The sequence below is a fragment of the Pongo pygmaeus genome, chromosome 12 (genome assembly GCF_028885625.2).
Source record: "Pongo pygmaeus isolate AG05252 chromosome 12, NHGRI_mPonPyg2-v2.0_pri, whole genome shotgun sequence".
In the NCBI taxonomy this organism is placed as follows: Eukaryota; Metazoa; Chordata; class Mammalia; order Primates; family Hominidae; genus Pongo; species Pongo pygmaeus.
Genome location: NC_072385.2, coordinates 70,127,895 through 70,151,451, shown reverse-complemented (window position 1 = coordinate 70,151,451; position 23,557 = coordinate 70,127,895). Strand labels below are relative to the sequence as shown.

Genomic DNA, 23,557 nt, shown 5'->3' with positions numbered 1-23,557 from the left:
TGATAGACATATAAGAGAATACTCCACCCAACAACCACAGAACATACATTCTTCTCATCTGCACAAGGGACACACTGAAAAACTGACAACCTCCTTAGCCATAAAGCAAGTATCAATAAATTTTTTTAAAAATCAAAATCATACCAACTATACTCTTGGACTACATTGCAATAAAAATAGAAATCAATACCAAAAGTTCTCCCAAAACCACAAAATTACATGGAAATTAAACAACTTACTACTGAATGACTTTTGAGTAAACAATGAAATTAAGGCAGAAATTTTAAAATTTTTGAAATTAATGAAAACAGAGACACAACATACAAAATCTCTGGGTGAAAGGAGTGTTAAGAGGAAAATTTCCCGCAGTAAATGCCTACATCAAGAAGTTAGAAAGCTCTCAAATTAACAATCTAACATTGCACCTAGAGGAACTAGGAAAAAAATAACAAATGAACCCCAAAGGTAGCAGTAGAAAAGAAACAGCCAAAATCAGAGAACTGAAGAAAATTGAAACACAAAAATCCATACAAAAGATCAATGAGACCAAAAGTTGTTTTCTGAGAGAATAAACAAGATTAATAGAGTGCTAGCTAGATTAATAAAGACAAAAAGAAAGAAGATCCAAATAAGCAGAATCAGAAATGACAAAAATGACATTACAACTGATCCCACAGGAATGCAAAAGATCCTTTGAGACTATTATGAACATCACCATGCATAAAACTTAGAAAATCTGTAGGAAATAGATACATTCCTGGAAACACACAACCCCTCAAGATTGAACCAGAAAGAAAGTGAAAACCTGAACGGACCAATAATGAGTTCCGGAACTGAATCAGTAATAAAAATCCTACCAACCAAAAAAAGCCTTGGACCAGATGGATTCACAGCCAAATTCTACCAGACGTAAAAAGAAGAACTGGTACCAATCCTATTGAAACTATTCCAAAAAAAAAAAAAATCGAGGAGGAGGGACTCCTCCCTAACTCATTCTACGAAGCCAGCATCATCCTGATACCAAAATCTGGCAGAGACACAACAAAAAAAGAAAACTTCAGGCCAATATCCCTGATGAACATAGATGCAAAAATCCTCAACAAAACACTAGAAAACCAAATCCAGCAGCACATCAAAAAGTTAATTCACCACAATCAAGTAGGTTTTATCCCTGGGATGCAAGGTTGGTTCAACATACACAAATTGATAAATGTGATTTATCACATAAACAGAGCTAAAGACAAAACCCACATGATTACCTCAATAGATGCAGAAAAGGCTTTCAATAAAATCCAACATCCTTTCACAACCCCCAACAAACTAGGTATCGAAGGAACATACCTCAACATAATAAAAGCCATCTATTTCAAACCCACAGCCAACATCATACTGAATGAGCAAAAGTTGGGAGCATTCTCCTTGAAAACTGGAACAAGACAAGGATGCCCACTCTCACCACTCCTGTTCAATATAGTACTGGAAGTCCTTGCCAGGGTAATCACGCAAGATTTTTCTACACCAATAATGTCCAAATCAAGATTGCAATCCCATTCACAATAGCCACAAAAAGAATAAAATGCCTAAGAAGACAGCTAACCAGGGAGGTAAAAGATCTCTGCAATAAGAACTATGAAATACTGTTGAAAGAAATCAGAGACAACACAAATAAATGGAAAAACATTCCATGCTCAGAGATTGGAAGAATCATTCTTGTTAAAATGGCCACAATGCCCAAAGCAACCTAGAGATGGAACAGAATAGAGAACCCAGAAAAAAAGTCACACACCTACAACCATCTTGATCTTCAACAAACTTGACAAAAATAAGCAATGGGGAAAAAACTCCCTATTCAATAAATAGGATAGCTAGCTATTCACGTGCAGAAGAATGAAACTGGAACCCCTCCTATCAGCATAAACAAAAATTAATTCACGATTAAACAAAAATTAATTAACTTAAAAAACTTAAATGTAAGACCTCAAACTATAAATATCCTACAAGGAAACCTAGGAAATACCCTTCTCAATATCAGTCTTAGCAAAGCATTTATGGTAAAGTCCTCAAAAGCAAATACAAGAAAAACACAAATTAAGTGGGTCCTAATTAAACTAAAGAGCTTCTACACAGCAAGAAACACTATAAAGAGAGTAAACAGACAACCTACAGAATGAGAGAAAATATTTGTAAACTGTGCATCCAACAAAGGTCTAATACATAGGATCTATAAGGAACATAAACAAATCAAGGAGCAAAAAACAAATAACCTCCATAAAAAGCGGGCAAAGGACATGAATTTCTCAAAAGAAGACATACAAATCGCCAACAAACATGAAAGAATGCTCATAAACACTAATCATCAGAGAAATGCAAATCAAAACCAAAATGAGATACCATCTCACACCAGTCAGAATGGCTTTTGTTAAAAGTCAAAAAATAACAGAAATTGGTGACGCTGCAGAAAAAAAGGGATACTTACACACCGTTGGTGGGTATGTAAATTAGTCCAGCCACTGTGGAGTGCAGTCTGGAAATTTCTCAAAGAACTAAGAGTTGAACTACCATTTGACCTAGCCATCCTATTACTGGGTATACACTGAAAAGAAAATAAATCATTCTACCAAAAGGACGTGTGCACCTGTAAATTCACTGCAGTGCTATTCACAATAGCGAAAACATGGAATCCACCCAGGTGCCCATTGAATGGTGGACTGGATAAAGAAAATGTGATACACACACACACACACACACACAAACACACACACACCATGAAATACTATGCAGCCATAAAAAAGAACAAAAGTATGTCCTTTCTAGCAACAGGGATACAGCTGGAGGCCATTATCCTAAGTGAATTAATGCAGGAACAGAAAGGTAAATACAACAGTTCTCACTTATAAGTGGGAGCTAAACACTGGGTATACACAGACATAAAGAGAGAAACAATATACAGTGGGGACTAATAGTAGAGCAGGGAGAGAGGGAGGAGGACAAGAACTAAAAAACTACCTACTGGGTACTATGCTCACTACCTGGGTGATGGTTTCAATCATACCCCAAACCACAGCAACCTGCAATATACCTTTGTTAACAAGCCTGCACAAGTACCTCCCAATTCTAAAATAAGTTGAAAAATAAAAGAAAAAGAGTATGTGGAAATTCAAATGAAAACAACTACCATGTTATATGTGATAATCTACATATAGACCATTAAAATATATTAATATTTTTAAATGAATTTATTGATAAGAAATTTTTTCTGTACTATTTACTGTATATTTTTCAAAAGAATTTTTTCTTAGACTACATAATTCTCTCTGTTCTGTTCTTCTAATTAAGATACGGACTGTTGGGCTGGGCGCAGTGGCTCACGCCTGTAATCCCAGCACTTTGGGAGGCCGAAGCAGGCAGATCACGAGGTCAAGAGATCGAGACCATCCTGGCCAACATGTTGAAACCCTATCTCTACTAAAAATACAAAAATTAGCTGGGCGTGGTGGTACGTGCCTGTAGTCTCAGCTACTTGGGAGGCTGGGGCAGGATAATCACTTGAACCTGGGAGGCGGAGATTGCAGTGAGCTGAGATTGCGCCACTGCACTCCAGCACTCCAGCCTGGTGAGAGAGCGAGACTACGTCTAAAATATATATATACATATACGTGTATATATATATATATATACACGTATATGTATATATGTATATATATGTATATATATGTATATATGTATATATATGTGTGTGTATATATATATGGACTGTTGTTTACAATTCTGTGGTGTGAAATTAGACCAGCAGTTTTCTAATATCCATAAAATAATTTAAAAATGTTTCTCCTCTGAAAGTCACATAATTCAGTCACAGAGAGCTTATTTCTATGTTTCCTTTGTTTTGTTTTGTTTTGAGCTGCTTGGTAAGCCAATTTTCTACTTAGAATCTACTGTTAAAACTCTCATTTGGTTCAGTATGTGGGCTTTATCCTTCTCATGGTCTGTTATGTAAAAAAGATGGCTTAAAAAACATTTTTTTTAAGTTTGCTGTATAGTAGTGGTTCTCAACTTGGATGCCCATGAGAATCGCCTAGGGAACCTGTAAAAGATACTGATACTCCCTCCCCTCCAGAGATTCTGATGTAACTGGTCTCGGTGGGCCTCTTTTAAAAGCTCTGTAGGTGATCTTAATGTGTTGTCAAAGCTAGGAACTACTGCTCTAGGGTCCTGCCATTGTCCAAATAAAAGCTTATCTTTTCTGATAGAACCTAGATGATTAAATGCTTTTTAAAAATTCTATAGCTCAGTAGATCTAATGATTAAATTTCTTCTCTACAAGGCTGCTTTTTTTTTTTTAGTTTGAATTTTAGGATTTAAGAGCATATTGTATCTTTATTCTGATGATTAGTCCAAGAAGTCCCTTGGCTGCTACTGAAAAAAAAAAAAATTAAAGGAATATGGCTGAATACTGCTTTAATAGACTGGTACTTCTGGTTCACGATATTCTAAAAAAATTCTATACTTTGTATTTAAAGATTGTGTCTTCACACACACACACAAGAAAAACAATTAATGCCCTAGAAATTTCTTCTACAAGATTACACTTTTTGCATAATGACTTTCACATGAAGCTCTAAAAAAGAAATCTTTACAAATTTTTCCAGTTGCTAGAATAACTAAAAGGGCCAATTCCTAAAACAAAAGCTCTTGACAAAAAAATGAATTACATATCTTAATAAGATCAAAAGGGAGGAAATTATACAATCAGTGGTGAATAAAGAATCACATACAAATTTGCATACAACTTTATGAAAAAATATTCAAATGCATAAAATGAATAATTTTCTAGAAACACCAATTAAGGAAAAAAACAACCCTTTAAAAATGGAATCAGTAATGAAAAAAATCTACCCTTCTTAAAAGACATCACACCCAGGAAGTTTTACAGGTAAGTTTTACCAAACTTTCAAGTATCAATTCCTTCTGGTACTGTTACAGAGAGGAGAAAAGGAAAAAGCTAGCCAAATCGTTCCACAGAGCTAATAATATCAACTCTAGAAAGGTTAGATAAGAAAGGATAATTTTAAAAAGTAAAATTGTGTGCCAAGCTCATATTTAAGCACATTGGGAAGCCTCTTCAATCTTCCCTACTTACCATCTCTCTAAGTAGAATCGATCACCACTTTCTATTGGGTCCCACTATAGCTTACACATACTCTACCCACAGCACCATTAACACTTTAATGCACTTACACATTTTCATATTTGTCTCTTATTGGCAGACACTAAGATCCTTGAAGGCAGGGACAGTTTCTTATTCATATCCCCTGGTATGAAATACAGTGTTTTTCATACCAGGGGATATGCAGTTGCTAAATGACATGGGTATTTCAAGTAGAAATACCATTAATGTGCACATGCAGAGGTAGGAAATAATGAGTCAGCAAGTAAATTCATTTGACTAAGACATGGTTTATGTAAGGAAACAACACTGGAAAGGTAGGCCAAGGGCAATCAGGGTGGGTTTTTTTAGTGCTGAGGCTGAGTTTGGTTTTAGCATCTACAGAAGACTTTTAAGCAGGCAATGTCTAAATCAGATCTGTGCTTCAGGATCCATAGAAGCACTTTTTCGAGCTGTTAAAGAGACCTCGAGGTGACCTATCTGAATTAAATCAATCGTTTTAAAAATAAGAAAACTAAAGTCAGATAGGGTAGGTGATCTACTCAAAGCCACAGAACACAGAATTAGCTAGAAGCAGGCAGAAGCTTAGAGTATTCATCTTATCTTGCATACTAAGTCTGGGAAATACTCCTTAAAGTCTAAAAGATAACTGATTTAGAGGCAAATATAGGAACATACTATTTTACCTACATAAGAAAGTGGGGGAGAGGGAGCTTTTTTTTTTACAGTTATAATACAACAAAAACAGAGAATTTTGTAACCAAAGTACTAGTACAAACTGAAAATACACATAGGTTCACATATATGAATGAATGATCAAACCATTATCATGAATTGATAGAGGATACTGTCCTCACCTCATAATCTATAGCTCTCCTTAAATATCCTTGCCCCAAATGCGGTCTGGCACAACAGGGCCTTACACAATATAGGCATTTAACTAATGTTTGTTAATTGAAGTTTGAAGAGAGTAATTGGTAACAAAAGCTTTCACAGGCATGATATCACGAGTAAACAGTAATAATAGAACTAATAATGATAATAACAAGTCATAATAGTGAACAGTGATTCAGGGCTTACTATACATTGATATTGCTCTAAATGCATGTATTAACTCATTTATCATCATGAACTGTATTTTTCAAATAATGAAACTATAGCACATACAAGTTAGTAACTTGGTCAAGGACAGGAAGCTACATAGTGGCAGAGCTAGCATTTGAACCTGGAAGCCTGGACTCTTAATTACTACACTATTCTAGCCAGCCCTGGAATTGTCTGGGTATCTTCTAGATATGACACTTTTTGAATATTTGTAAAACATAAATTATAGGTAAAAAAAATTCACATTTATTCCAGAATAGAAAATCTAATAATTCTATTTTATTTACACTTTATTAAAATGTACATATTTGTTTTAGATTTACCTCTAGTCTTCCTTGAGCATAACCCAGGAGGAGTAGATTGGCTCTGTCCTTCTCAGAAGAAATGGGGGCCCAAGGCCAAGCATCATCGTTGACCAGTGGCCACCAGCAAACAACTCTATCATGAACACAGTTGATAGCTAGATGTCGCTCTGTTGTCTTGTTTATTGGGCCGGGTATTTCATAATAGAAAATCTAACAATTTAAAAAAAGCATACATGAAACATTTCTTTTAAAAGATGCAAAATCCTCAAGTATTACAAAAATTAAAGCATCTGGAAATGTAGTTACATGCAAGTAAATATGCATGTTAAACATGTGCGTAAGAAGGTGTCAGAATTTACCAAATTCTTCTGACACATATATAAAAAAGACATATGTTCAAAATTCTCCCCATTTTTAGCGAAGGAAGGAAAAGAAGAAATGTGAGTTAGGAAGGAATTGAATGTAGCAATTCCAATCAATACCAAAATGTACAGTCAAGGTTGCTTGACAGCATCGACCTACACATAGGATTTAGGACCAGCTGTATAAAATGACAAGTTCAGTACTGCTGACCAAGAGAGTCTCACTACTGTTTAAGACATAACATGTTAACAATGACTGACAACAAAAAAAGGAAAAACAACTTGAGGCAAATATCTCTTTAAAGAATATATGCGACGTATACACATATATTCTGCATAAAAGGGATAAGCCACAGCATCATGCATAAAAGTTTATGCAGCTTCTGAGAATTATGCTTCTCTTTCTTAGGCAGGATTTGTAGAATTTATTATTCAAACTATGTTATTTTGGAACATGGTTATTTGAAAACATAAGCACGGCACCATCTGTGTGACACATGCCAAGGAAATATAGATTGCACCGTATTTCTGCTTAAGGAATTAATGGAAGGTTGATAGCTTGGAAGAAAAAAAAAACTATCTTGCCATTGCTGGTCAGCAATAATCGAACCACTTTCTGGGGATTAAGCGCATGGCTAAGCCTACTGGACCAGACACTAGCAAAGGGCAGGGGGTCTTCTTATCAGAGAAATGCTTCTGGAGCCAGTCTCACTACATGACAGATTGCTTTCATATTCCTGTCTGCAAGGCAACAAAGGATGGCAGTAATGCGATAATGCCAGAGTGCAATGGGTGTTAAGAACCCGTTGCATTTATGTATTGTATTTAGTAAATAATCAGGCTCATCCAAATTGTGATCTCACCACTCAACCAAGGCCATTAAAACCAAGGTTAATGCTTTAATAATCCTCTGCTATTTTTTTTCAATATGGTCAAAAGGAACCCTTTTCTATTTGCATGGCCATAATATTATTGACCTCTTCATCCTCTGAATGCACATCAAAAGGAACTGAAATCAAAGTAATTACCAGTGTTGTTCTCTCATGGTAAACATTTAACTCCTCACAGTGTCCCTTCACTGTTAAATAAATTGAATTGGATTTTTTTCAGATGTAGACAGGAAAACTTGTTAAGGTCAATAGTTTAAGGATGTTTACTCTGCAATTTTCTTTGCCAAAATTATGTCAATCTGAAAGAATTAAACTATGGTACAACTGTAAAGAAAAGCAAAAGTACAATACTCTATACCACTTCCTTGTTTTAAAATCCAAATGGGCAATGACAGACAACACAGATGTACTTTATGCTATTAAGTGTAATTTCTTATATTTAAGCTCTCAATATCATTGTTTTAAGTCTTCTTATTTGAGAGAAATACCACGATGAAATTGCTAAGTACTTAAAAATACACATACATAATTTCGATGTCTGATTTGCTGCATAAGTATGTTACCTAGGAATTTCTAGATGAGGAAATTGAGTCACAATGAGTGACTGACATTTTCAGTTGTCACATAATGCAAATCACTTATGTTATGAAATGTTAGGAAATTTCATGTTTCCTATGAGTTTAATATTATCAGTATTCTGTCATGATGACCAAGAGGGAACGTAAAATAAACAAATTTCTTAAAATATCCTTCCAATGGACAAATAGCAGATTTGACTAAGTATTAAAAATATATATTTTAAATATTAAACCAGGAAATGAAATTAATGAGCTTTCTGAAGGGAAACAGATTACTTCTCTAATGTATAGAAATGACATGGAGTGCCAATGTTCCTATTTTCCTAAATCCAAAGGCATATTCAAATAAGCAAGTAAGTAATTCCCTTACTTAAGGTTTAAGGACCCAAACGCTAGATCTCTTTCCCTCATCTTTTCATAAGAAAAGATGACATCTTGACAGTTTCTCTCTGTTCTCAGGTAGCTACTACTCTTCAGTTGAGAAGATTTTATCAAGCTATCACACCTAAGATAAAGAAACTAGTCATCCAGAATTTTACATATACTTACTTTAAATGGTTTGAGTTAATGCACACTGGTGCATTTTAAAGACCGATCAATTTTAGTAAATAAACAGTATTTCAAGTAAATCTTAAGTTAGCCATTCTAGAACTAACATCCCTTTAAGAATGCTAATACCATTTTTGTTTTGGCTAACCAAACATAATAAGTAGCACTAATTTCCAGTTTTAAAAAATCTATATTAAGGTTTTATAGAAGTTTCACAAAGCTGGCAAACGAAACTAGATGGTAGTTTATCACCACAATGAAAAACTCATTTATTTTATTCCACATTAAAAATCTTTTTTTAAGAATAAATGTTTCTGCTAAATAAAACTTAATCCTCCCGCGCCACCACCACCTCATTCATAAGTAATAATCCCAAAGGGCAAAAGGTTAGGTTAAATACTACTTTGCCAAAAACACACACACATTTCAAGCTACAGAGCTAGCTTCTCAAACTCTTTGCTCTTGCTACAGATGCTCTAGGTACGGCATAAGTGTGCATCTTTTTTAAGGAAGCTGTATATAAGCTCTGTTCCCAGTGAACAGTGAACTGTCTCAAATCCACATCATAGAGGTTGGATCAATCTTGCAAACACAAGTCACTGCTGAAAAGAGGCCTTGAACTGAAACAGCCTGGAAAATGTATTAGATACTCATCCTAGCAGAGAATATGCCTTCCCAGCAGTTAAAATGTAATGTGGCAAACTCAAATTAAACACATCACTTAAAATAAAAATTCTGCCTTAATAGATGTAAAGCCCCTGATACAGGAAGGAAACAAATTACCTGGAATTAGTGAAGGGTAAGATACTAACACATGAAGGAGATTTCTTTTTGCATTTTGTCCAGTTATAGCTGGAGGGGGAGGGTTCTTCCCCCTCCTTGTTTATTACACTTTTCTATTAACCTTTGAAAGTGCCTTCATCTTTCTTTCTTTTCTTGTGAAGTGGAAATTATCCTACCCTAGAAAGCTATCCTACCCTAGAAAGATATTATGGGGTCTTAGGGGAAAATGAGAATGGTATATATACTACCACTAGCATGAAAACCATTTTCAAAAGTGTAACTTGCCTCTATTATCTGTCTTTGACGTCTATAAATACTATATAAATTGCTCCAAACGTGCCATTGTTAGACAACTCCCCATAGTGAGAGTATAAAAGAAAACTTAGGATGGCCACTGTTTACAGTTAATTAAGCTTAATCCTGTAATATTTCCAGTTTTTCTGAAATCCAGAAATGTTGAAGAATAATGAGCAGAATACCAACTAATGTGATACTCTCATATACCTTAATAATTAATAATATGACTATTTAAATCAAAATCTCTACCTTATAATCCAAGGCTGAGAGTTTTTCCAGTCTTTTGTTTACATCAGAAGAATCCATCTTCTTGGTAAACTGAATAAAACATAGTTTGTTTTGTGCCAAAAATGATAAGATGATAAAACTGTCTGTGAGAAGAGCTAAAAAACATAATTAGGTAATACCAAGTTAGAATAAAATAATGAATAGATTTTTCCACTGATATGTTACAAAAAGCTATTTTCAAACATACATATTAATTGCAATCACTAAAGTCTCTTGAATATCATTATAGCATTTTATAAAAATATTAAAGATATTAGGAATAAACAATAATTGTCAATCTAATCATGTGTGATGTTTTTTTCCTGTGACTATTTCAATATACACTGATATTTGGGGGCCACCACCGGATGAGATGTATTTAGAACCAGGGCTATAAAGGTATTTTAAAAAAACTATTTCACACCTGAATGTAGAGATGAAAACATTCCATTTTATTTGTGCTAAGAGTTTAATCCTATGTTTACATGATAGAAACCATCTGAGGATAAAGTGGATTTATTAGGGGATACTGATCAGTGTTCTCTACCAGTCTCTTTATTAAAAATTTTTCATCAATGAATCTTCTTTTAGGGGTATACAAGCTGGATGAAATAAAGCATATTATGATCAATATGTACATTACATAAATTAATATTTAATAATGAAAATTAGCACAATACTTCTACAGCTTTGTCACTAAAGCACACAAGTAGGTAAAAAATATTTGTGGATTATATAAAGGGCTATTAATGTTACATAAAATTATTGATAAAAACATGTTACAGGAATTTGACAAATGTTTTGCATTGTTCCTAGCATAAAGAAATTATTAAATGTTTTATACATTTTCCTTTACTTTCACACCCCTCACCATACAAACAGTGACCAACAGTGGATCTACACAATTACAAGAGAATCTGGAGAACTGCCAAGAAATCACATTGTTACCATGTTCCCATGAGAGTGTATTATTTTGGGTACAAATAAAAGAAATATGTGAAAAAGGATAACTCAGAGACACGAATTGTGCTCAAAGTCTCCTTTTAATTCTCATTGAGGAGCATCAATATAACAAAATCATCACAGCCAGTATTTTATTTGCAGTACCAATGAAGGGGTCAATTATTAGACATATGAAAATGGAACCTCTTCTACAGGTAAGCTTCCTCAGCAGCTTACTCCTGTAAGGAAGGGGAAATGGCATGCTTACAATCCTACCCCCAGCTTATTACTATCGGTAATGTTGCTAATTATGGCCATCCTGCAGAGTTCTTTTCTTCAAAGATGATGTGATTGTGTCTGCTTTATTCAGAGGTAGCTAGTAAGAGAACACAGCAGACGGAAGATTTCTTTATTCTCATCTCTGTCCTTTCCACTAGGACATACTTCCTTTGATTACTAAATTTAAGATACTGACCATTTTCAATCTTTCATGATAATACAATGTTTCTCAACCTTTTTACCTTGAATAAAATAATACAATCTTTAAAAATGCAGGAGTCAGAACAGTATAGTGAAAGGAAAATGGGCTTCACAGCCAGAACCTGTATTCAAATCTTAGCTCAGTCACTTTCTAGCTATATGACTCTGGACATGTTCCTTAGTAGCTCAGCTTCGTTTCCTTATGTGTAAAAATGGAAATAACTATACCTTATACAATTGTTTTCTTGTATTAAATAGGTAGGTTAGGAACCCAGCATATAGAGCGTTTTGGTTCAATAAATGTCAGTATCCTTCCTATTCAATAACTGGCTTAATATCTTTTTCTTATGCGCTTTGTACCAATTACAGACTGATTGAGATGTCACTTAATAGGACCTGATTGTCCAGTATATTAGGCATTGGTCTTTACTATTTAGAAAATATAGCCCAAAATCTCTCCAAGACTTTAATAACAAAGAATCTTCCTATGAGAGCCAAAGCATCAATTGTTTACTGGTGGTTGTGTTGATATATTTGTGTTATTTATTCAAAATTCATTTGGAAATGAAATATATATTTGAAGTACCAGTTATAGAGAAATAATTCTGAAAGAATGAAAACAAAACCCTATTTTGAAAAAATGTTCACTTCTTTTAAGGAAAAAGTAAAAAACAACTCAGAATATAAGCTTAACACTTGACAAGAAGAAAAAAACTTTGATATTAAATATTAGTCGAAACTTGTATTGGTCCCAGGGGGTGTAAGTATGCTATTACAAGCAATTACTTGTTGTGTTTGCAAGTCCCCAGTGGTAATAATTAGTCTACCTGTTGACACACTATTTCTCCTGCCCCACTGTTAATGTAGGCAATTGATTTGCACATGGGGGTAATTACCATCACTGATGGTGTCTGAGATGAGCTTCCCCACCAGGCTTCTGTCAATCACCACTTTCTCCAGCTGTGGCCCAGAAAGGCTTAGAGACACCAGCACACCTGAACCAAAGAGGAGCTAAAACCAGGTAAGGGGGGGAGAGAGGGAGGAAGACATGCTGTGATTTAGAATCTTTAAAAAACCTCTCTCCAAATATACAACTTATACAGATATTTTACACATGCATCTACACTACGAAATTATAAAGAATTTTCTTCACTGAAAAACAATACTGACATTGTGAGTAAAAAGAGAAAGGTGGCTAAAGGATGCAACGCAATAAATGCATTGATTAAAGCTACATGCAGAAACCTAATTTAGGCCATGTTTATTAGAAATCTATTCTTCTAAATACTTAGAAAGCACATATGCAGAAATAACTGCTTTGTTTTGGATTCAGAAAATGTAATGTATTCTATTATTTTGAAAAATTACTATTATAAACTAAAACATTTCTTGAGGTTTGAATAGTCATTGCTACACATTAAATATAGAAGAGATGCCACTATTACAATATAAACAGCTAATGATATGCATTTATTTGGAAGTTAAACACTACTTACTTCTAAAAATAAAGATCTTGTCAGTCTAAAATTTTAAAATACATGTAAATCAAGGCAATTAAGTAAAATGTTAAATTTTTAAAATCATAAACAACACATATCAGAAACAATTTCACAAGGAGAGATAAAGGAATATAGTAGAGCATCCAGGCTTTATCAATATCAGTATTCACAAAAGCACTCAACAAAAGATGATTGGATATCACCATTATAATTTTATACTGCTCCTTTCCATTTGTGGCAGCATAATTCATTCATCTCCAAATGTTTAAAACTTCTGAAAGGACTATGCATATGCGTATGCTTGTTATCTATGAGATTATAAAATATCAACATTGGAAGAAATTGTTTCACCTTCAAGGCAACAGACTCAAAGCTGATGAATCATGGAATAACATATGGTATAAGAAGAAAAAAAACCAATTGTCAGTAAACTAATCACAAACATGCTAGCCAAATTCAAAGACAACTTTGATTTTAAACAAAACAGGGGAATCCCCCACCCACCTAGGCATCATGTCCCAACTAGAGAGGATGATTCTGTGTTGAGACATATTTGGACATGTGTGAAAGATAAGCAGCATGAGGGACCAGGGTAATATAAAGACAGACCACCATTCCTCACTGCCTAACAGATTCCAGGCACATGATTCAGAAAAGAAACTGAAGAGTTGCTTTGCATTTACTGTTAGAACTCTTGTCCTAGTCACCAGAAAGCTTACCTTTATTTGACTTAACAGATTATTCCATTTTGCGTTAATACCTCTACAGGGGCAGAGAGTTGGGGGGAGGGTACTTAATCATCTTTATGGGTTTTGGAGACTACTAAGAGAAGGCACATTTGTTTCAAGAAATTTAAAATGCTTCACAAATTAATCTCTACTGAATTACGCCCAGCCCTACCACATACCTTAATGGCAAATGGTGATATTTCCCTTTTGAAGAATCCCCCATAGCAACACAGCAGGTGGTCTTAACTCCCCAAATTCCTTCTCAGACAGGCAATTTTAGGGACATCTTTTATATCTACTTCTCCCCTTCCTCCTTTATTCAAAACATCTCTAAAATCTACCCTTTTCTATTTATTTTTATCTACTAAAGCTTTACACCTATACTCTTAAGCACTTCTTTTCCTAGTTACTCATTGACTACCAGCTCCTTATGGATGTTGGCTTGGCCACATTTATCTTTGTAGTGCCAGGAATACAGTAGGTGCTCAACAAATGTTTGGAGAAAGAATCACGACTAACTCAATGGAACATCAGATAATTTGCAGTTACAAAAAAAAAAAAAACTTGGTCTAATTTTCCATTTTCATATGACATGGATGTTCCTTCTGCAGCATCCCTTCAAGCATCTAGCCCATGCTTGAATATTGCCAGTGATCAGGAGCTCACTACTTCACAGGAAAACTATTCTACCATGGGTCAGTTGTAATCAATTTCAAGATCCTTCATTCATTTTTTTAATTCACCAAAAACTGAATATTCATTATATGCCAAGCACTAAATTAAATTTAAGGGCCCAAAAAGAAATCAAATATAATTCTTAAAGTAGGTTAAATAAAGTAGGTTAACAGAAAGAGGTCGAGATCAAAGCAAATAACTAATAAAGTGCTGTTACCAGTTTACCAGACCTATTATAGAAGTACATACTGGGTAGACTCAGAGCCTGACTGAGAAGGTGGTGACTCTTGAGATTGAGGTTAAGGATACAACTGACTCCCTACAACTTCAACAGTCACCCCAATTATTCTTCAGTAGCACCCACCTCAAATATTCAAGGATAATAACACAGTGGTTAAGAGCACAGACTCTGAAATCAGAATAAAATCAATCTTGGCTACTTGTTACTAGCTGTGTGACACTGACAGTATAATTTAACCTCTCTGTCCCTTCATTTCCTCACCTGAAAATAAACATGATAGTATCTACTTCATAGGATGAGGATTAAACAACTTTTTACAAAAAACATTTAGAATAATGCCTGGCATACAGTGTTTGCAATTATTATTATTATTCAACCATTAATTGTAGTATGCTGTCCATAGTCTCCAAATCACTGCTCCTGCCTCCAGGCATAGATTAGTTATCTAACCGATGTATGCATGCTCTTGCCTCCATGACACTCACCCCTTTGAATCCTATATCAAATAACAAATATCCTCACTATGCTGTTAACCAACTCTGAGCACATTTGTCTTTTTAAAAACCTTGTAACCCAGGTTGGACTCAATGTTAGATGTGTGACACTCAGGTGAGTTATAATTAGTAAAAAATGCAATATTTTGTTGCCTTTCCCATTTGCTATGATTTCACCAGGATATTATCTCCAAAATATTTGCAAGTTCCTTCAGAACTCTGGAATTTAATTTTTCCAAGTGTCTAATTTCTTTTACCTTGTTTTCTGTTCTCACCACTGCTCTCATGAAATAACTCTCATATCCTAACAAAAACTGCTTTTTCTATATATGAGCATTTGTTATAAAATTCTTTTAAAAACCCACTTTTATGAGATGAAGAAGGAAAGTACAGCCTGTGAGAGTAAGTAAATGAGGGAAGTGATGCCGGAAAAGATTCAGAGGGGTGAGTGTCATGGAGCCAAAAGCATGCATACACTGGTTAGATAACTGATCTATGCATGGAGGCAGGAGCAGTGATTTGGAGACTATGGATCCTGCCAAGTGAGGTTGGACATTCCTTCAGAATCCTTCTCAAAGAATAGGTGCAGCCACTTTTTCATAAACTCACTCATTTACCCCAAAATATATATATTTAGTATTATCATATGAGCCAGGCACTGTTCCAAGTGCTGAGAATACAGCAATGAACAAAACAGACAATGCCCTTACCCTCCCTGGCATCATGGAGCCTGCATTCAAGTGTGGACACAGATAATAAAACAAATAGTTTTAATATAATGTACAATAGGAATAAGAACTATAGAGCAAATTTAGGAGGGTGCTACTTTAAGCAAGATGGCTAATAAAGAAATAAGCCTCTCTGAGGAAATAACATTTGAATATAGACTCAAATGAAGTAAAAGAACAAGCCACATAAATATCTGGAGAAAAGGAGTTCGAGGCAGAGAGAAGAGCTAATGCAAAAATTCTGGGTGGGAATGTGCCTAGGCTGATTGAAGAAAGCTAGGCCAGTGGGGCTGGAGGGGGGTGAGTGAAAGGGATATTCATAGAGGATGAAGTCAGAGAGGCAGTCAAGGGCCAGGTTAGGTTAGACCTTGTTGATGAGAAGTCACTGAGTTTTAAGCAGCACAGAACTATAATATAATTTATGTTTTAAAGCGGGGAGTCAGGGCAAGAGTGAAGCAAGGAGACCATCACGAGCCTATTGCAGTGGTTGAGGTGAGAGATGATGGCTTGGGACTAGAATGGTAATGCTGAAGGAAATGATAAGTGGGCAGACTTGAGATATATTTTAAAAAGTATCTACTAGCACTTGCTGAAAAATTGAATGTGGCATATGAGAGAAAGACTCAAAGATTTTTGGCCTGAGCAACAGTTTACTGTGATTGGGAATGCTAGAAGAAAAGCAAATTTAGGTTATGGAGAATCAAGAGTTTGATTTTGAGACATTAAGTTCAAAGTATTTATGGACACACCAGTGGAGAGATCTAGTACATAATCAGAAATGAGTCTGAACTTCATGGGGGACTACAGATGTATATCTGGGAGTCATCAACAATACAAAGGTAGTATTTAAAGCCATGGTACTGGACATGCTCTCCGTTAAAAAATGAGTGGAAAGACAGAAAGAGATCTAAGCTCTGAGCTCTGGGACATTCTGACCCAAAAGATCAGTTTAGCCCTCTTATTGAACCTGAGTTTGGATACTTGAAAGATCAAGTATGTCCACCATTTCATATTTCCAAACGTCCTATGGACTAGAGGCATCCCTGACACGAGATTTTGGAATAAGAAGGTATAAATCAATTAATAAGCTAATTAACGCATTTTTATAAAACAGCCTATGGGGAAGCATAGAGTTGCCAAGTACTGGTGCCAAAGATACTCCTGGATATTGTAATGGAGATAACTAGACTTAGAAAAAGATAGTCAAGGAAAGAATATTCCAGCCCAGACAGGAAAGTGCTATTCTCACCTCTGCCTGTTTCCCCAAAGTGGTTAGTCCTTAAGACCTCCAAAATGGAAAGGGTCTATGTAAGATTTGGTAGGACAAAAAGGAAAAAGAGCACCAAGACAGTGTCCTATTCCATTGCAAGGGGTTGGGGGGAGGATTCTGGTAGCTCAGAAAATAACAAGGTGGTAAAGGGAGGCATCTCTGAAGCAGATCTGAACTGAAAAGACCCACAGGATGAACCAACGAGAAGGCCAGTGGTATCTCCCAACACTGCCCCAATTTGAATGTTGTTTAAATGTTGTGCAGGAGATAACTGAGGCAAATAGAAACCGAAACTCTTCTTTTTCTTTGACACCCCTCCAGACAAAAAGTACCTTCCTTATTATTCCTGCTCTGACCATGTCTCTTTATGTTGCCTTTCTCATTTGCTCCTTTTCATTTTCTTCAAATAAGCTCATACTGGGAAGGTAAGCTTTCTCTTTAAGAAACTCAGAAATGATTTTCACAATCCCCAGATGGCTCTTCAAATTCGCTTCTCTTAACCCTAAAGTCTACAGTACTTAGATTGAGGATTAAATTGGAAGTGAAATGGTACTTTGAGGGGAATGAGAAAATTATATCAGATGACATCATTAATTGAAACAAAACATAAATAACATCTGAGTTTTGTTCATTCAGTAGGTTAAAAAAAAAAAAACATGTGAGTGCCTCCTACACGTCAGGAAACAAAAGTGAATATAGTTAAGGATTAAAAAAAAATTAGTTGATTTACTACAGAGAATTGACTTAAGGAGAAAAAACAAAAGAACAAGAAATAAACAAGTATTTTTCTGGATAGAGAAGTGAGGTTCCTCACTGGGGTCTCCCAGTGGGATTTCCCAAAGATTTGTACGGTGTTATTCAATATATGGAATACATGCATACCTAGAAATCTGCCTGCAAAGTCTATTTCAATTTAATAACCTAATTTTCTCACTTATTCTCATTACAAAACAAATGATGCCATATTTCAATCCCTAATGTAACTTTAAAATCCTGCTAACTATATTTGCATAAAAGAAAAGTGATCATTCCTAGAAAGTATTTATAAACATGGTCAAATTTGGTAGGACAAAAAAGAAAAAGAGCACCAAGACTGTGTCCTATTCCACTGCAAGGGGTTGGAGGGAGGCTTCTGGTAGCTCAGAAAATAAAAAAGAGCAGGCAAGGTGGTAAAGGGAGGCATCTCAAAATAAAACAAGGTCCAGAAGTAGATTTTGTATTTGTCAGTAGTTTTAAAGATCTAAAGAGTTAAAAGCAGCGGGAGAAGTAAAGAGAAAGGCAAATCAGATAACACTTTTTTTGTATATTATTTTATAATTTACAGAAGACTTTTATATGCACCATAATGCATGTAAAATGCCAGTATAACTGATACAAAATAAGTATGCAAGTTTTAAAAACAATAGTAATAAGGTTAATCTCATGCTCATACTAATTCCCAATCAGAAAGGTAAAGCAATTAATCAAAGGTCTCATAATTAGTGGGAAAGTGGAGATCAAGACAGGTCTATTAATGACAAATCCTACATACTCCACCACTGTTTAGGAACTAATATCCTTAACTCTCACTTCTTAGTTGACTTCCATGCAATATCCCATCTGATTTTTCTCTCTCCAGCTCTTTTCTTCACTCAGATCAGTCTCCCTCTAAACCAGGGGTCCCCGACGCCCAAGCCACTGACCAATACCCATTTGTGGCCTGTTAGGAACCAGGCCACACAGCAGGAAGTAAGCAGTGAGTGGGCAAGCATTACCGCCTGAGCTCTATCCCCTGTCAGATCAGCTGCAGCATTACATTCTCATAGGAGGTAAACCCTATTGGGAACTGTGCATGTGTTCTCAACTAGGGATGATTTTGGCCACCAGGAGACATGACATCTGGCAACGTCTGGAGACACTGCGGCTGTCACCACCTTTATATATTAGCCATCATCACAGAGCCTCTCTTTAAAAGAGTGCTTGTAAATGAGTTGCTGTGGAAGCAAAGATGTTTTCCATGTCTTCATTAGGCAGATTTGGAAACTTCCCAAATTTTAATCAATCCTTTTCTCACATAAAGAAAGGGTAATGTAATAAGCTATCCTCTCTCATGTATGACAGCCTGGTCAGATATCTCAAATGGAGTGGTGGGCAGTGCACAGTCCAGATCAGCAGTCCACAGGAAACCCACCCTGTGTGTCTCTAACCATGTTCAGGGCTATCACTTTGATGACTAATGCTACTTTTCAAGATTGAAAGTGCCCCATAGCAAGTAATTGAGCTACCTTAGCTTGAAAGAAATATCTTGTTAGAACACCTCCTTGCCTTTGTTCTCATTCTCTGCTCACCAATCAGCCTTCTTGTCTATACTTCAGTCTCTTGAATAACTTATCCGTGAGGTAATGCCCCAAGGAAATGAGCAATGTCTATGATGCCAAATATATCTCACATAGTAAATTAATAAATTGCCATTCCAGTTAATAAATCAGTCACTTCTTCATTTGGCTATTGTTAATGTTGTTAGTACAAGAAAATAAATGGAGATAACATAAAAGATAGATAAGTTTAATTAATCAGAAATTTTTTTCCCAACTGCATGATACCTTGTTGAAGGTGGGGGGAGGCATTTTTAAAAGTTACAGACCTACAGAAGTAGCATCATTCTGTTTTACTAGGAAAAAAACAAGAGTAGTATGGGTATAGATACACATAAAGAAATTGTAGAAACACAAGAAAATATCAGAAAAAATAAAATCAAAGCTGTTGATAGCAGGCATCTCACAGAGATAAAATTGGAACCCAGAGGGCACAAACTTCAACTTCTTGCCTTATAAAATTTTTAAAAATTGATATTAGGGATAATTTTTTAAACCTTTTGTGTGTTATTCAATATTTTTCTATAAAAATTTTCAAAAAAAAGGAAACGTTTAAAATATCTGGCCACAAATATATTTCTTATTTTATGGTTTTAAAGAGATGCTAGAAATGTGTTTCTCAAAAGTCAGAATACTGAAAATGCACTAAGAGTTGTTTCTCACTAAAAGGATCAAATAAGAAACTGAAATGAGTCCCTCGTCTCTGCTATTTAACTTATTAAAAAATTTTAAGACCATTTTGTTCTTATTACATTGCCTTGATTACTCATCTATGTCCAATTTCCATATTTACTAAAAAGATTGCCATTAATAATTGTAAAGTACGGTATATCCAAATTATGGATTACTATGTATCTAGTAAAAATAGGGAGGTAGATATAGATCATTGACAGATGTGTCATATATTGTTATGTAAAGAAAGTTAGAGAAAAATATGTATAGAGTGATTCCATTATTTTTAAATGTGTGTATACACAACATACACAGATGAGTGTTTGAAAAAAGATATAAGCCAAATTGCTGAACACAGTTACTACTGGAGAAGGGAATGAATTTGGGGTAGGTATATAGTTTTTACTATATATCTATTTGTATACTATGCCATTTTATGATTACCAGAAATCATTTTATTATTTTAAATTTAAAAACATTAAAAGAGGGAATAAAGATCTCCACTAAATCTCTTTTCAGTTCATTTGGTATGAGATCGCCCTTTTTCATCTCTTACCTTTAGCTAACAAACTTCAAATTCATCAGTAAATTCTGCTGATACTCTTTGTGCCATTTATCTCAGATCTACCACTTTTAATATACCTCCTTGTCCATTCTCTTTTACTAGGACCACACTCAACGGTTGCCCTTTACAACTTCCAGTTCTCCTCCATAATCCATACTAATGTAGCATAAATGAAAAAAGAATAAATGAAAAAAGACCATTTCTCAAAGCAGAGTCCATGAAATAATAATCTTTGAATAATGTTTCAAGAAAGTAAGCTTGGCAACTTTTCATATAATAGGCCCCTCTCAAAGACTTACAACCATGCTACCTGAGTTAATTTAAATATACATCAACACACACACACACACACACCCTTAATATGCAATGAGATATGCTTCCTCATTTATCAGCATAGAGTATTATGGTGAGTTTAAGCACAGCAGAAATCTCTTAGGGTGAGTGTTGTTAAATTGTTACCATTATGTTTTGTTTAGTTAGAAATATGAAACCCCAAAATCTTTGAGAATAAAAACGGTCACTGAAAGTAAATGTGGTATATATACTCAATGGAATACTATTCAGCCTTAAAAAAGGGAAATTCTGTCATTTGTGACAACATGGATGAACCTGTGGGACATTATGCTAAGGGAAATAAGCTAGGCACAGAAAGACAAATACTGCATGATCTCACTTACATGTGGAATCTAAAAAAGTAAAACTCACAGCACTAGAGAGTATGATGGTAGTTACCATGCTAGGGGTAGGGGAAATGGGGAGATACCGGTCAAAAGGTACAAAGTTTTTGTTAGACAGGAGAAATACATTTTAGAGATCTATAGTACAACACAGTGGCTAAAGTTAATAATAATGTGCTGTATATTTCAAAATTGCTAAAATATTAGATTTTAAATGTTCTCACCACAAAAAAAAAATGGTATGTGAGATGATTGGTATGTTAACTAGCTTGATTTAATCATTCCACTATGTATGCATACAGCAAAACATCACATTGTACCCCATAAATATATGCAATTATTATTTATCAATTAAAAACTTGAATAAAAGTGAAAAAAAATCTATCACAAAATATTTACAGGGAGTTTTACAACTTCTCCTCCCAAATATTTGATAACCTCTCTCCTGAAACTTTCAGTCAAGTCAGTGAGGTAGTTAGTAATTAGATGGTCACACAATAAATGTCCAGCTGGAACTGCAATAAGTGTCAAGAAGTACATAGTGAAATGCAGTTCAATATGGCTGATTAGAGACATCAGACACCCCCCACTTTCCAGAAAGAAGGACAAAAATTATGAATAGATAATTGCCCCTTGAATAGAAAATCTAGGAGAGAACTAGAGTCTAACAGAGAAGTCATGGGAAACACCTGAGGTACAGAAGGAAAAGAAAGCAAGTGGCCACCTCATCCAAGATTGACTGGGACCCCGAGGGGCTTGGTAATGCCAGGAAAGAGTAAGTCACAGAACTTCAGCGGTCCACATCCCCACTACGGACTGCGGCAATCTGAACCACGAGAGACCTCCTCTACCCACACAAACCCCGACACTAGCATGGTGTGATTTGGAGACCCTGAGAGAGCACTACACCAGATAGAAAACTTGTACTGGGTCATGGACCCTACCCCTGAGACCTAAGTGGCTGCAGCTGGGCACCATTACACAGCTGTCACAGGACTGCATCCTGCCCTGAAAACCACAGCCCCCATATGTCCACATCCTAACAGCTTCCACTGACATCCCAGTGTCCACTCAGAAGGCTACAGCAATACAGCACTGGTTGGTCCCAAAGGTGCTATGGGGTCTCCAGTACTTTAGCCTACAGAGAGTACTAATCCTCGGGGAAAGAATGGTGCAGTGCACCAAAAAGGGAGCCCCTAGGACAAAGGAAAGCAAAGTGCATGCTTTCCAGAGCCTCAGAGCTCCCTATCTAGGGATGTGAAAAGTGACCCTGCCTCGAGCAGTAGCATAAACTCTGCTCCTGGGCTCACACATAGAGACCAGGACTCCTTCTTCCTTTCCACACACCACTGCAGGCATAGTCACTAAGCATAGTCACTAAGACAGGGCTGCCTGTCTGGGGCATAGTCACTAAGACAGGGCTGCCTGTCTGGGCCTATGAGTGGTGACTGAGTCCCCAATAGTGGAATGGCCTCCATGCCTAGGCTTACATGTGAGAGGCAAGGTTCGACCCCCATTGCTGAGCAGCATTGTGGTGCTGCTACCTGTCTGGGGCTGTGGGTGGCAACCCTGCACTGTGGCCACAGCCAACACCAGTATGCACCACCCAGGACCGAAAGAGTCATCCCACCACTGCTACTGGCATCACCCATACCATGCCAGCTACCCAGGGACTCATGAACCCACTCACACACCTGGCCCACCACTGCCACTACTAACATTTAAACAAGCCATCTGAAGGTCCAGTAACTGGCCTGCCTGGTACTGCTAACACTAGTGCCACTGCACACAGCCCCAGGACCCAAGATCAGGCACACTCAGCCCACCACTGCTACCACTGGGGCCTGAAGACTGGCCCAACTGGCACCCCGTCCTCCGCAAAACATCACCATAGCCCCCACAAAAAAGCACACCCTAAACCACTGAGGAA

At 36.0% G+C, this 23,557-nt stretch overlaps 1 protein-coding gene across 7 annotated transcripts in view; it reads right to left on the bottom strand.

Annotated features, from left to right (window-relative positions):
- WDPCP (WD repeat containing planar cell polarity effector) overlaps positions 1 to 23,557 on the bottom strand; it is a 464,584-nt gene that overhangs the window by 307,088 nt on the left and 133,939 nt on the right. For all 7 annotated transcript variants that reach the window (XM_063648672.1, XM_063648673.1, XM_054475134.2 and 4 more), the window contains exons 7-9: positions 12,621 to 12,735; positions 10,285 to 10,418; positions 6,595 to 6,786 (exon numbers count right to left, since the gene is read on the bottom strand). In XM_063648672.1, the coding sequence (XP_063504742.1) occupies positions 6,595 to 6,786; positions 10,285 to 10,418; positions 12,621 to 12,735 (441 nt within the window). The remainder of the gene's footprint in view (positions 1 to 6,594; positions 6,787 to 10,284; positions 10,419 to 12,620; positions 12,736 to 23,557) is intronic.